Source organism: Zalophus californianus, chromosome 2, assembly GCF_009762305.2.
Source record: "Zalophus californianus isolate mZalCal1 chromosome 2, mZalCal1.pri.v2, whole genome shotgun sequence".
Taxonomy (NCBI): domain Eukaryota; kingdom Metazoa; phylum Chordata; class Mammalia; order Carnivora; family Otariidae; genus Zalophus; species Zalophus californianus.
Window position 1 is genome coordinate 143,789,583 of NC_045596.1, and position 13,145 is coordinate 143,802,727.

At 37.2% G+C, this 13,145-nt stretch overlaps 1 protein-coding gene across 2 annotated transcripts in view; it reads left to right on the forward strand.

The window, feature by feature from the left end:
- The window catches only part of CLCN3 (chloride voltage-gated channel 3), a 91,550-nt gene continuing 78,405 nt past the window's right edge, over positions 1–13,145 (forward strand). The window contains exons 1-2 of one of the 2 annotated variants that reach the window (XM_027598101.2): positions 1–449; positions 12,576–12,751. In XM_027598101.2, the coding sequence (XP_027453902.1) occupies positions 12,592–12,751 (160 nt within the window). In that variant the 5' untranslated portion in view covers positions 1–449; positions 12,576–12,591. The remainder of the gene's footprint in view (positions 450–12,575; positions 12,752–13,145) is intronic. The other variant, XM_027598103.2, reaches the window with a different exon arrangement.

Here is a 13,145-nt window from a genome sequence, read left to right on the forward strand (position 1 = left end):
TTTTTCACAGTCCCTGTTCGCCCGCGGCCAGGATTTGGGCTGCGTAATGAGGAGGGAGGGTGTGGTGGGTTGAAAGGCATTCTACTTCATTTCCGAGTTGGAGCATGGATTCAGTGTTAGTCTTTTAAGAGGGAAGTGAGGTTGGAGATTTTTATTTTTTAATTTTGGGTGGAAGCAGTTGACTTTAGGGCCCTCCAAAGGAAGCGGATTTAACTTAATGCTGCTCCCGTGTTTGAAGGAGGACAAAAAAGGTCCCACCTGGCAAAATTTCCGTAACCTCTTCAGTAGAAAACCCAAGGTATCTTTTAAATTGCAGTAGTTTTTGTTGTGTCAAGCTTTCTTCAGGTGGAGCTCCCACGGTAGCTAGGTTTTTAGGTTTGAAACAGATGCAGAATCCAAAGGCAGCGCAAAAAACAGCCACCGATTTTGCTATGCCTCTGAGCTGCAAGGTGAGTTGCATTGTATGAGTGAAGATTCGTTAGTTGTCATGTTCACGGATTTTGGGTCAACTGTAATGCCAGGGCTCTCGTCTTGGTTTGTCTTATACCTACATGATGTCAAACCTACACTGATTAGGTATATACCCTCGGACATTCTTTAAGACTTCGCCTATTTCCTTTAGGAACCGTCGAAGGACCTATGAATAGAGTGGAAGTAGGTCCCAGGAGAAGATTAATATTGAACTCAGAGTGGGTTTTACTTTTGCTAAAATTGCCCAAATTTAAGTTAGTATTCAGTTTTTCTATCTTTAGTCTAAATTTATGTGTATATCAAGACATAGTTTGTGAATATATGTAACATGTGTGTTTTGATCTTAGACTTGGATCAGAAACTACCTTAGAATCTCAAATTAATTTTGCATATAATAGGCTTTATTTGTATAGTATTTAAAACTGGAGCACAGGAAGGTAATTAGCTATTATACATATGTATAAGATTTCTGAGATTTCTTTCTCTTTTGGAGGGAAAAAAAAAACCCCTTGTTTATCAGAACTGAATCAACTTTTTTTTTTTTTGGTAATTAGAAAGTTCAGTTCTGCAAACCGTAAACTTTTTTGAGCCATGCAGTTTAGTTACTGCAGCATCATTGTGGCTTGTGTCTTTGCTTGTTGAATCTTTTCAGAAATGCTTTGCTTTTCATCTCTGGACAGTTTAATTTAATTTACAAGATTCTTTTCTTGATGAGGTCGATATGGAAATAGTTTAACTGGTGTCAGTCAATTTTATGTGCCTTTGTGAGTCACTAGAAAATACTATATGTGTAGCTCAAGAGTACATATAAGAATGCTAATGTATATATTGTTGATTTTCATCTTAAAAGGTGCTGCTGATTGTTGTTACATAGTGTGGCTTAAAAACTAGGTGTGTGACCTACAGATATTTTCTCAAATTGAGTATGCTTCTATGACCTCTGGTTGATAGGAACAGCCACTATTGGCAGAATCCATGCCATTGCCCTCCCACACCCTACCTCCCACACTCTTCAAAGACTGATTCTTTGCTTGAAAATGGGTCAAATGATTTTAAGAGGTCAATATAATATATAGTACTTACATCTTGGAAACTGTGTCTTAAGCATGTGTTTTCAGTCATACATAGTTCATTAAGAATGTAAAAATCCAACTTGGTAATGGATATATACAGTTCAGGGGAACAGATTTGTTGAGGTTATGGTTTTATATTAATAAATTGGCTATTTTCCAAGTTGTGTTGGTGATAGCCTTTCCATTTCCTGTCCGGTGACATGTTGGTAATAATTTTCAGACCACTCAGGAAGCCAGATTTGATCTCTGTGGTGGGTCAGATATCAAAGCAGTATCCTGTGGCATTTGGCCACTCTCACTGCTTTGTAGAACTTTCATCTGAGTTTCTAGTCAGACTTGTCTGCAGCGATCTAAAACATATGATGTAATAAGTGTTAATATTTATTGAGCAATTTCTGTGGTTTTGGATCATTTCTAAGTGTTTTTTTGTGGATTATTTCAATTTATCACACCAACCCCAGGAAATTGGTATGTTGTTTTCCTATTATACAGATGTGGAAACTGAGGCACAGAGGATTTAATTAACTTGCCCAAGGTCTCAGTAAGTGTCACAACTGGCAGTATGATTTCAGAGCTCTTGCTCTCAATGGCTGCGCTATATTTCATGTAAGACAGTCAAAATGTTTGAAGGAAAGTTAGGATGAGAGGTATGGCACCATAGGTTCATTTATTTTTCAATTATAAAAGTAATGTGAAATTACAGAAACTCTGGAAAATAAATTTTGAAACCTTCATTCTACTATAATAAACTCTTTTTTTGTGTGTTTTTTCGTACCCACATTCACACGTGTATAGAAACGTTGTGGCTGTGATTTCATTTTTATTTATTTATTTTAAGATTTTATTCATTTATTTGACAGAGAGAGACACAGCGAGAGAGGGAACACATTTGATTTTTTAAAGATGAATATTCTTTACTTAAGTGTAAAATGTAGGATCAACCCATGCAGGGAAACTGCCCATTTGCATTGCTGAAATACAGAGAGATTTGATCTGCATCTTTGACTGGAACCAGTTAAATAAGTATATTTTTTGCCCTCTTGAGAAGTATTCGAACAGTTTGTCTTGTACAATCATAAAAATTATTTAGTTTTCAAAGTGTAAGTCTTCCACATCATCTTTTTATTGAATTATTGTTTACCTTTCTTTTTTCTTACAGTCTAAGCCTTATATTTGTGTGTATTTTTACTTTTGAAATTATCTAGTACTTAACTTTTGAATGGCGCCAAAAAATTTTATCTAGGAATCTAGGAAACTTTCTTCAGAGAAAACATCGACTTCTTTGGGAGGGTTATTCATTTAATACTTTTTTTTTGAAGAAAAACATAAGCACAACTATTTGGACATGGAGCTAACTTAATAGAGATAAAATATCAAGTAATATTGCTTTTGGGAGAAATCAGTTTCATTATTGTCATATCTTGTACATATGTGGTGACGATTTGTATCAGAATAAATACTTTCTTACTACTGTGATGTTCTCACCTAAGTTTCGTGACGTTGTATGGGGTGGAGGGGTCATTCTTAGGTAAAATAAATTTGAGAAGCTTTTCATAAATTTTGTTCACGAATTTAGTGTTTACCACACGTTTTCTCAAGAGCCTTTCCTATGCTGTTAGCCATTACAATTCTAGAGTGGGGTATGCTGTATTACCCAAACTTATTTGACTCTGAAATCTTTTACTGGACTTGTATTCTGTGCACATACTCATCTTCAAATATTTTTGTTGCCTTCTTGGCTCCGTAGCTTGATTCATGTCAGTAGTTTTGCTTCAGTTAACTTCTCTCATGTCTGCCCCATAAAATCCCACTTATTTTTTAAGGTCAAACTCAAGTGTGTCTCTTCCAAGGAACGCTTCTCACCATCAGTCACACTGGGATGAGAGCTCTTTTTTTCCGAGCTCTTATAACTACTGGTGTCTTCTCTGACATCTCTCATGTATTGCTTTTTATTGTACGGCTATATATTACCTTCTAGGGAAGTATTACACCGTCCCTTTTGAGGACAGTATGTAATGCAGTTTATGCTGAACTTGACCGAAAGCTGTAAGGCCTATGCAAACATGATGACATTAATCAATAAAAATTGTGTTTAGGGGCACCTGACTAGCTCTGTCAGGAGAGCATTGCTTCATTTTGATTGTTGACCAGTACTTAGCAATAGTTAGAATAGTTATATGAGATGCTTAAAGTATTAACATGAAAATGCTCCTTATACACAAATGGTTAGATCAGTCAGCGTTTTACTTCTCTGCCGTCATTGCTTATGAAACTTTTGTCCATCTCTCTAGTTGCTAATATTTGGGATTTTCTTCCCTTTTTTCACTGAGATTGTGCCTTTTTTTCTATTTAGCTTACTAGCTAGCCAGATAGCTGACTGATATACCTTTGAAACTTAGCCATGGTCCTTAGCCCTACCTAGTCTCCTTTGCAAGAGAGGCAAAACTTTGTTGGGAGCTATGGAAAATTGGTGTACCTACCTCGGGCTGTGTGAGTCCCTTAGCCAAAAATTTACAGGGTCTTCCTATTTCTGCTCCCACCCCCCAATTCTGGGGGTGTTCTGCTTAGAGTATGCAGTTTGGGTACTAGATTGGTGTACTGAATGAAGGTAAGCATTTCCTTCATTGTAGTCTGGCCCAATAGAACTAAAGCCTAGATGTGTAATCCTATAGTTGGAAAGAACACTGTGATCTTAAGTCCTATAAGATGTAGGAGACTGAAATTTGTTTCTTTCAACTATTTTGAATCAATTAGTCGAGTCAGAAACCTAGTAGATATCTTAGATTTTTTTTCTTCACTGTTCCTCACAATTTGTTAGTTACCATGTCCTCTTAAATACTTCTCAGAATTCTTTTTACTCCATATTGTGATGTCTTAGATTATTTATGCCTTCAGTATCTCATATTTAGGATTGTTCGAGGTTCTACTGGAATTAGGGTCACCTAACTCCCCTTCAGTCTCTTGCTCTTCTGTCTTCCATACTGCTGCTACTGTTGGTTTGCTAAAATCCATACTTGGTCATATGGTTTGTCTTAAAAACTCTTAATGGTTTCTCATGTATATAAATGAGTAAATAAGTTCTTTAGCACAATGTATGAGGTCTTGCCTTTATGACCTGACCTGTGTCCACCTCTCCAGCTACTTTCCAGTTACTTACCTCTTATTTAAGCTACCCAAGCAGGTTTTGTTATTATGCTGCTGTGTTTTTGCATGTACTTATTTTTTCTTTCTATATTGACTTTTCACCTCATAGTTAGCCCAGTTCACTCATCCTAATCCTTCAATACTCAGCTTAAACATTCCCTTTATTAAATATTCACAGACTTTTCTAAGTAGCATGCTTATTCCTTTTCAATGTTATCAAATACCTTGTATATACCTCTCCGTTGATATTTGTCATACCATACTGTAGTTATTTGTATGTCTTTTACCTTCACTGCTTTGGGAATAGGGACCATATTTTACTCATTACCTCAGTACCTGGCTTTGTGCCTGGTACATGATGGGTACTCAGTAAATGGTTGTCAAATAAATTAATAAGTGATTCCAAAAACTAATTTTGGCTATGAGGGAGATGATGATCCTGTAAGCTGAGATAGGGAGTGTAGGAGGACAAGCAAGTTTGGGGCAAATATTTATTCAGCTTCAGTTTTGTTGAATTAGAGTTTGCATATAGCATCCAAGTAGAGATGTGCCATTTGTTTGTTACGCATTTGTTATTTATTCATGGTATAAATATTAACTGCCCCAGCAAGATTTTGTAGATCTAGATAAGATGATAAAATATATATGGAAAGGCAAAGAAACTAGAACAGCTAAAGCAATTTTAAAAAATAAGAATAAAGTGTGACAAATTAATCTATCCAATTTCCAGGCTTATTTCAGAGCTAGAGTAATTGAGACTATGGTATTGCTGTAGGTATAGACACATAGATTAGTGGAACAGAACACAGAACTGTGAAAATGACATACACAAATATGCCTGACTAATTTTTGACAAAGGCAAAAAAAAAATCAGTGAGAGAAAAATAACTTTTTTCAGCAAATGCTGCTGGAACAATTGGACATCCAAAAATCAAAAAAAAAAAAAAACAAACTTCAACCTATGTCTTAACACCTTATACAAAAACTCATGCCAAATGGATCTTGGACTTACAAATAAAATATAAAACTATAAAAATTGAGAATAAAATCTTTGGGAGGTAGATTTTTTAGATAACACCAAAAGCATAATCCATAAAGGAAAAATTGATAAATTGAACTTCATCAAAATTAAATCTTTTTGCTCTGTGATAGACCCTGTCAAAAAAAAAGAAAGTCAAGGGCACCTGCCTGGCTCAGTCGGTGGAGCATGCAACTCTTTTTTTTTTTTTTTTTAAGATTTTATTTATTTATTTGAGAGAGAGAATGAGAGAGAGCATGAGAGGGAAGAGGGTCAGAGGGAGAATCAGACTCCCCGCTGAGCAGGGAGCCCGATGCGGGACTCGATCCCAGGACCGCGGGACCACCACCTGAGCTGAAGGCAGTCGCTCAACCAACTGTGCCACCCAGGCGCCCAGCATGCAACTCTTGATCTCAGGGTTGTGAGTTTGAGCCCCACGTTGGGTATAGAGATTACTTAAAAAAAAAAAAATGAAGTCAAGCTACAGAGTGGGAGAAAATATTTGCAAATGACATATCTGACAAAGGACTAGCATCTAGAATATATATTCTAAAGTATAAAACTTAGCAGTAAAAAAGCAATCCGATTAGAAAATGGGCAAAATATATGAATAGTCATTTCACTGAAGTGGATAGGCAGATAGCAAATAAGCACATAAAAAGATGTTCAACATGATTAGCCATTAGGGAAATGCAAACTAAAACTACAACGAATTATCACTACACACCTATCAGAATGGCTAAAATAAAAAATGGTGATGGGGTGCTTGGGTGGCTCAGTCACTTAAGCATCCGCCTTTGGCTCAGATCGTGAATTGAGCCCTGAGTTGGACTCCTTGTTCAGTGGGGAGTCTGCTTCTCCCTCTCCCTTTGCCCCCCACCCCGCCCTCACCTCATGCTCCCTCTCGCATGTGCTCTCTCTCTCTCTCAAATAGATAAGATCTTTAAAAGAAATGGTGACAATGGAAAGTGCTGGTAAGGATGTGAAGAAACCGGAAACCAATATATTTATTGTTGGTGGGAATGTAAAACTGGCAGTTCCTTAAAAAACTAAACACAAAATTACCATATGACCCAGTTATTGCACTCCTTGACTTCTGTCTCAGAGAAATGAAGACTTAAGTTCACACAAAAACGTGGACATGGATATTTATTAGCAACTTGATTCATAATACCCCAAACCCAGAAAAGAGCCAGATATTCTTCAGTGGATGAATGGTTAAACTATGGTACATCCATACCATGAAATATTACTCAGCAATTAAAAAGGGAAGAACTATATTGATACATACAACAACCTGGGTGAATCTCCAGAGAATTATGCTGAGTGCAAAGAGCTAGTCCCAAAAAGTAGTATACTGTATGATTCCATTTATATAACATACTTGAAATGGGCAAAATTCTAGGAATAGAAAACAGATCATGGGTTGCCAGGGGTTAAGGAGTGGGTGGTGGTAGGGTTGGAAGAAAGTAGGTGTGGCTTTAAAAGGGCAACATGAGGGATCCTTGTGGTGATGGACATGTTCTGTATCTTGAGTGTACTATCAGTGTCAGTATTTGTGATACTGTTCTGTGGTTTTGCAAGATATCACCCTTGGTGGAAACTGAGTAAAGGGTACACAGGATATCTCTGTATGATTTATTACAACTGCATGTGAAATCACAATTACTTCAAAAAGTTTAATAAAAAAAAACATTGAACACCTAATGTATGCCAGGTACTGTGCTAATGACCGTCAGATATGCAGTGTTGAACAAAAATTAACACCTTGCCAGACCTCATGATATATATTGTAGTTGGGAAGATGTTAATTAAGTAATCACATAAATAAGTATAACATTACAACTGTAGTAAGTGATATAAAGGAGAGATCTAAGAACTAACAATGAAAATTTGACCTAGTCAGGGAGGCTTTCCTTACTAGTTCCATGACTTTGGGTAAATTATTTAAACTCTGTGCATCAGTTTCCTCATCTGTTAAATGAGTATAATAATAGTACCTAAGCTTTAGGGTTGTGATTTTTTTTATTGAGTTAATTTGTGTCATGTGCAGGATGGTGTCATACATATAGTAAACTCTAAGAGTTTGTTAAATAAATAGACAGTTCATATGAGATCTGAAGAATGCATAGGAAAGTTAATTGGATGGAGAGGAGAGGGTATGTTCCAAGCTAAGGGAGCTGTAAGACAGGAAATAGCCTGGTAGGCCTGAGAGGAAGATCGATGAGTCTAGAGTACTGCAAGAAGTACACACTTCAAAATGAAGCTAGAGAACTAGGCAGAGGCCAGGCTACACAGGGTCTTGCCTGCTGTGTTTAAGAGTTTGTCTGCTAAGCTTGGTGAGAAGTGATTAGGACTTTAATCCATGGAGTGGGGAGAGATTACTGATCAGACTGGCTTTTGGAAAAGACAATGCTGGCTGCAGTATGGGGATCAGATTAGAGGGGGTCAAGGTGATTGTACATAGATGGTTTAGGAATTTACTAGAGTACACCAGGCTTTATCCCTGGAGATTTTCACAGGTTATTTCTAATCTTAATAACTACAAGAATACATTTGCAGGCTACTGTGTGTCTATTATGTTTTGGAATGATTTCAAAAATATTTTTGACAAAGAGGAAAAGATGACTTTGTAGTATTTTCATTTTTTTTAATATGCAAAGTTTCATATTATGGTTTAAATAGCTTTTTGTGAGCAAGCCTGGGAATTGAGTTTAGAACTTAAAAAGATTAATCACTGGTATCTAGAATTCTTCTGTGCATTTCCTTTATGCTCCCATAGAATTTTGGATATTGTGTAGCAGTGCTGTTCAATACAAATATTTGTGCTGCACATGTGAGCCACATGTAGTTTAAAATTTAGCTATATTAAAAAGGTAAAGACAAAACAGACTAATTTTATTTAACTCAATGTATCTAAAGTATTGTTTCAACATGGAATCAACATAAAATTATTAGCAGAATATCTGACATTCTTTTTTTGTATTAAGCCTTAGAAATCTGGTAGGTATTTTACCTTTGAGCACATCTCAATTTGGACTAGTCATGTGTCAAGGCTAGTGACGGTGATCAGTGTACAGCTCTATAGGTTCCTAGGTTAATAAGAATAGTTTTTTTTTTCCTAAGATTTTATTTATTCATTTGAGAGAGAGAGAGAGAGAGAGACAGAGCACAAGCAGGAGGACAGGCAGAAGCAGACTCCCCGCTGAGCTGGGAGCCCGATGTGGGGCTCCATCCCAGGACCTGGAGATCATGACCTGAGCTGAAGGCAGATGCTTAACCATCTGAACCACCCAGGTGCCCCAAGAAGACTGGTTTTTTTAAAATTATCAAATTTATAGAAATAATAACCCATGCAGGCCTGAGTTTAATAGACTTGGAACAGAGTTGGTTGCTCTTGTTATAAAGGTGTGGAGGCTAGATGTCTTAGAGGTATTGGTGAAATTAAGTTTTTTTTTCCCCCCCTTGGGGGTGGGGGGAAGGAGAGACAGAGAGAGAGAGAGAGAGAGAGAGAGAGAGAGGTGTGCGTGGGGGAGGGGCAGAGACTTAAAAAAAATTTTTTTTTAATGTTTTACTTATTTATTCATGAGAGTCAGAGAGAGAGAGAGAGAGAGAGAGAGAGAGGCAGAGGCAGAGGGAGAAGCAGGCTCCCCGCCTAGAAGGGAGCCCGATGCGGGACTCGATCCCAGGACCCCGGGACTATGACCCGAGCCGAAGGCAGATGCTCAACCATCTGAGCCACCCAGGCGCCCCAGAGACTTTTAAGTGGGCTCCACGCCCAGCTCAGTCTCCCAATCCTGAGATCATGACCTGAGCCGAGTCCCATGCTTAACCCAGTGGGCCACCCAGGCACCCCAAAATTAAGTTTTTTAAACATTTTGAAAGAATTAAGTTGCCAGTTATCACTAATGGTTTTTGAGGCACTTTTAGGGATAAATGGAGGAGATATCTTGGAACTTGCTGATTGAGGTCCCAGTACACAGACATTTGTAATTATTTTGGAGAGATTTCTTAGTGATATGTAGCCTCCAACTAATGTTCATTGATGTGTGTTATCACGTCTTAAGCCCTTTTAGTCTGATCATGAGGTAAAGAAGTGAAGAATAGAGTGTTTGTGTTCTTCCCAAAATCTTAGCATATGTGCTTTGATACATCAAAATTAAAATGATTCTTGGAATTATTCATGCTTATTTATTTTTTAAAGATTTTATTTACTTATTTGACAGAGAAAGAGAGAGCACAAGCAGGGGAAGTGGCAGGCAGAGGGAGAGGGAGAAACAGGCTTGATTCTGGGCTTGATTCCAGGGACCCTGGGATCATGACCTGAGCCAAAGGTAGACGCTTGCTGACTGAGCCACCCAGGCACCCGTATTGATGCTTATTTATTTATTTATTTATTTTAAAAGATTTTATTTATTTATTTGAGGGAGAGAGAATGAGAGATAGAGAGCACGAGAGGGAGGAGGGTCAGAGGGAGATGCAGACGCCCTGCTGAGCAGGGAGCCTGCTGTGGGACTTGATCCCGGGACTCCAGGATCATGACCTGAGCTGAAGGCAGTTGCTTAACCAACTGAGCCACCCAGGCGCCCCGATGCTTATTTTTTTAAAAGACTTTTGGGTATTTACTCAAGAGCCACAATATTTAATTTGATTGCCTCTATGGACACTACAGAGTTCTTAGCATGAACAGTTATTTTTGTATTCTATTTTACATTTATCTTAAATATAAAACTTTTGCTTTAATTAGTTCATTCTAACAAATCTTAGTAAGTTATAATGGGCTGTCTTTGGTAGAGGTAACCATAAAACATTAATGATGCAATAATGCAAAGCAGTTAAGTTTTTCTTTTTAATGTATGTGCTAGTTTTTGGTTATTCTCCCAAGACCAGATTAATACTGTTGTAGAGAGCATTTGTTTATTGAACACTGAGTACATTTCTCTTTTTTACCTTAATGACTGAATAACAATTTGATGTTTTGATGTTTACTATTCATATATTATGTACCAGTCACTGTGCCAGATGCTGAGAATAGAGACATGCTCTCAAGGAGTGTTCAAAACTTTACCTTCTCTAAAGTAGTCTTTAGGTTAGGAAATTTGTAATAATAAATCTGTTAAAAATAGTTTGTTTTTTAAAGATTTTATTTATTTATTTGGCAGAGAGAGACACAGCGAGAGAAGGAACACAAGCAGGGGGAGTGGGAGAGAGAGAAGCAGGCTTCCCGCTGAGCAGGGAGCCCGATGTGGGGCTCGATCTGGGACCCTGGGATCATGACCTGAGCCAAAGGCAGACGCTTAACAACTGAGCCACCCAGGTGCCCCTAAAAATAGTTTTTGGCAATATTTTATTTTTCTAAAAAGAAGTGTAAAATCTTTATAAGTAACTTTTATTATAGCTCTTTGAGGTTATTTTTCCCTGTGCAGAAGGACAGTTTACTGAGAATAGGAGATTGTCTTAAAAAAAGTCTTCAGTATAGAATTCAGCACTAGAATTGGAGTATGCTTAGTGGCATTACCTTTTATTTTCATATGTACTTATTATGACATATTAAATTCTTGTTTTATAAGGCTTACTGGTTTGACTGCTTTTATGACTGTATTTTTCAAGTCCCACACATGAACCTTTCAAGTCTATTGCTGATATCTTGAACTCTCATTTAGGTGTTAAGCGAGTAAGATGTCTTTAAAAAAAAAATCAAACTATTTAGAAGTAATATTGTTTTTAACGCATAGAGGGTAAGAACAATGAAAACAAGCATTTTTTGGTATTATCTACTTTGGAAAAAAATGAAAATTGTTATTTATTATCATATTTTCCATGGCTGATATTTGACAATGGACTCTGAAGATTTAAATTTTAAAATAATGAAAGGAGAATGAAATTGAGATTAAAAAAATTTTAAATTACAGCATTTTAAAATTAGTACTTGCATCTGATAAAATACTCAAAAGGGACAAAAGAGTCTCCCTTTTGGACTTGGTACTTCAGCCATTTTGTTCCTTTCTCTTGTAGGCAACGTTCTTGGAAATCCCTCTAGAGATAGTCTATATGTACACAAGCAGTTATACACTGTATTTCTTCCTCTCCTCTGCCCCCCCCCACTTTTTTTGGGTAAGAAACCCCCCCATATATTGTAGTATACCTTAAACACTTTGTACGTTAAAAAAAAAAAGATTTATTATTGGAGCGAGAGGGTGTGTGCACATGCTCCAGGTCATGCAAGTAGTGGGAGCTGCACGGAGAGGGAGAGAGAATCCCAAGCAGACTCCCTGCTGTGCGTGAAGCCCAATGCCTGCTCAATCTCAATGATCCATGAGATCATGACCTGAGCCAAAATCATGAGTTGGATGCTTAACCGACTGAGCCACCCAGGTCCCCCACTTCTTTGTACTTTTAAATTTTTTTTAATTTTTATTTTTTTTAAAGATTTTATTTTTTGAGAGAGAGTGAGTGAGCAGGAGCAGGGGGAGGGGCAGAGGGAGTGGGAGAGGCAGACTCCCCGCTGAGCAGGGAGTGTGATGCAGGGCTTGATCCCTGGATCCTGGGATCATGACCTGAGCTGAAGGCAGATGTTTAACCAACTGAGCCACCCAGGTGCCTCTTCTTTGTACTTTTTTAACTTAATCATTGATCTTGCAGATTGTTTTATGCCACTACCTGAAGAAATTCATTCCTTTTTGTAGGTGTATAGTGAGAATAGAATTATTAAATCATCCCAAAAGACATAGAGTTAGCTATTGTTATAGTGAATGACCTCAGTATTTTTTTAAATGTAGAAATCAGAAGCTTCTTTTTGTCCTATTAAACTAGGTGATTTTTATTGGATGTTGGGAAAATGTTGAAACCATTTTTTCTTCTTTTTTCAGAGAGTCAGACAGCTAAATGGAGTCTGAGCAGCTGTTCCATAGAGGATACTATAGAAACAGCTACAACAGTATAACAAGTGCAAGTAGTGATGAGGAGCTTTTAGATGGAGCAGGTGTTATTATGGACTTTCAGACTTCTGAAGATGACAATTTGTTAGATGGTGACACAGCAGTTGGTAAGTTTGGCATTACAACTTTTAATATTTGTGGTAATTAATGTCTACTAATAAATTATACATTGTTGAGGTTGAGTGGGTAACTTTATTTTTTAATTGAGTTGATTCATATAAACAACCGTTTTAAGGTGTTCAGTGGCATTTAGCACATTCACAATGTTGTGCAACTACCATTTTTATCTAGTTCCAAAACATTTTCATTACCCCAAAAGAAAACTTTGTATGTGGGTAAGCTTTAAAATTTAAATATAACATAGTATGGAGATGTATACAACTATAATTGGGATCCTCAGAGACATAGAACTGAATAGTATATACATAGATATCCAGAAAGAGATTTATTATGAAGGATTGCCTCACATGATTGTGGAGGCTGAGTCCTACAATCTGTCAT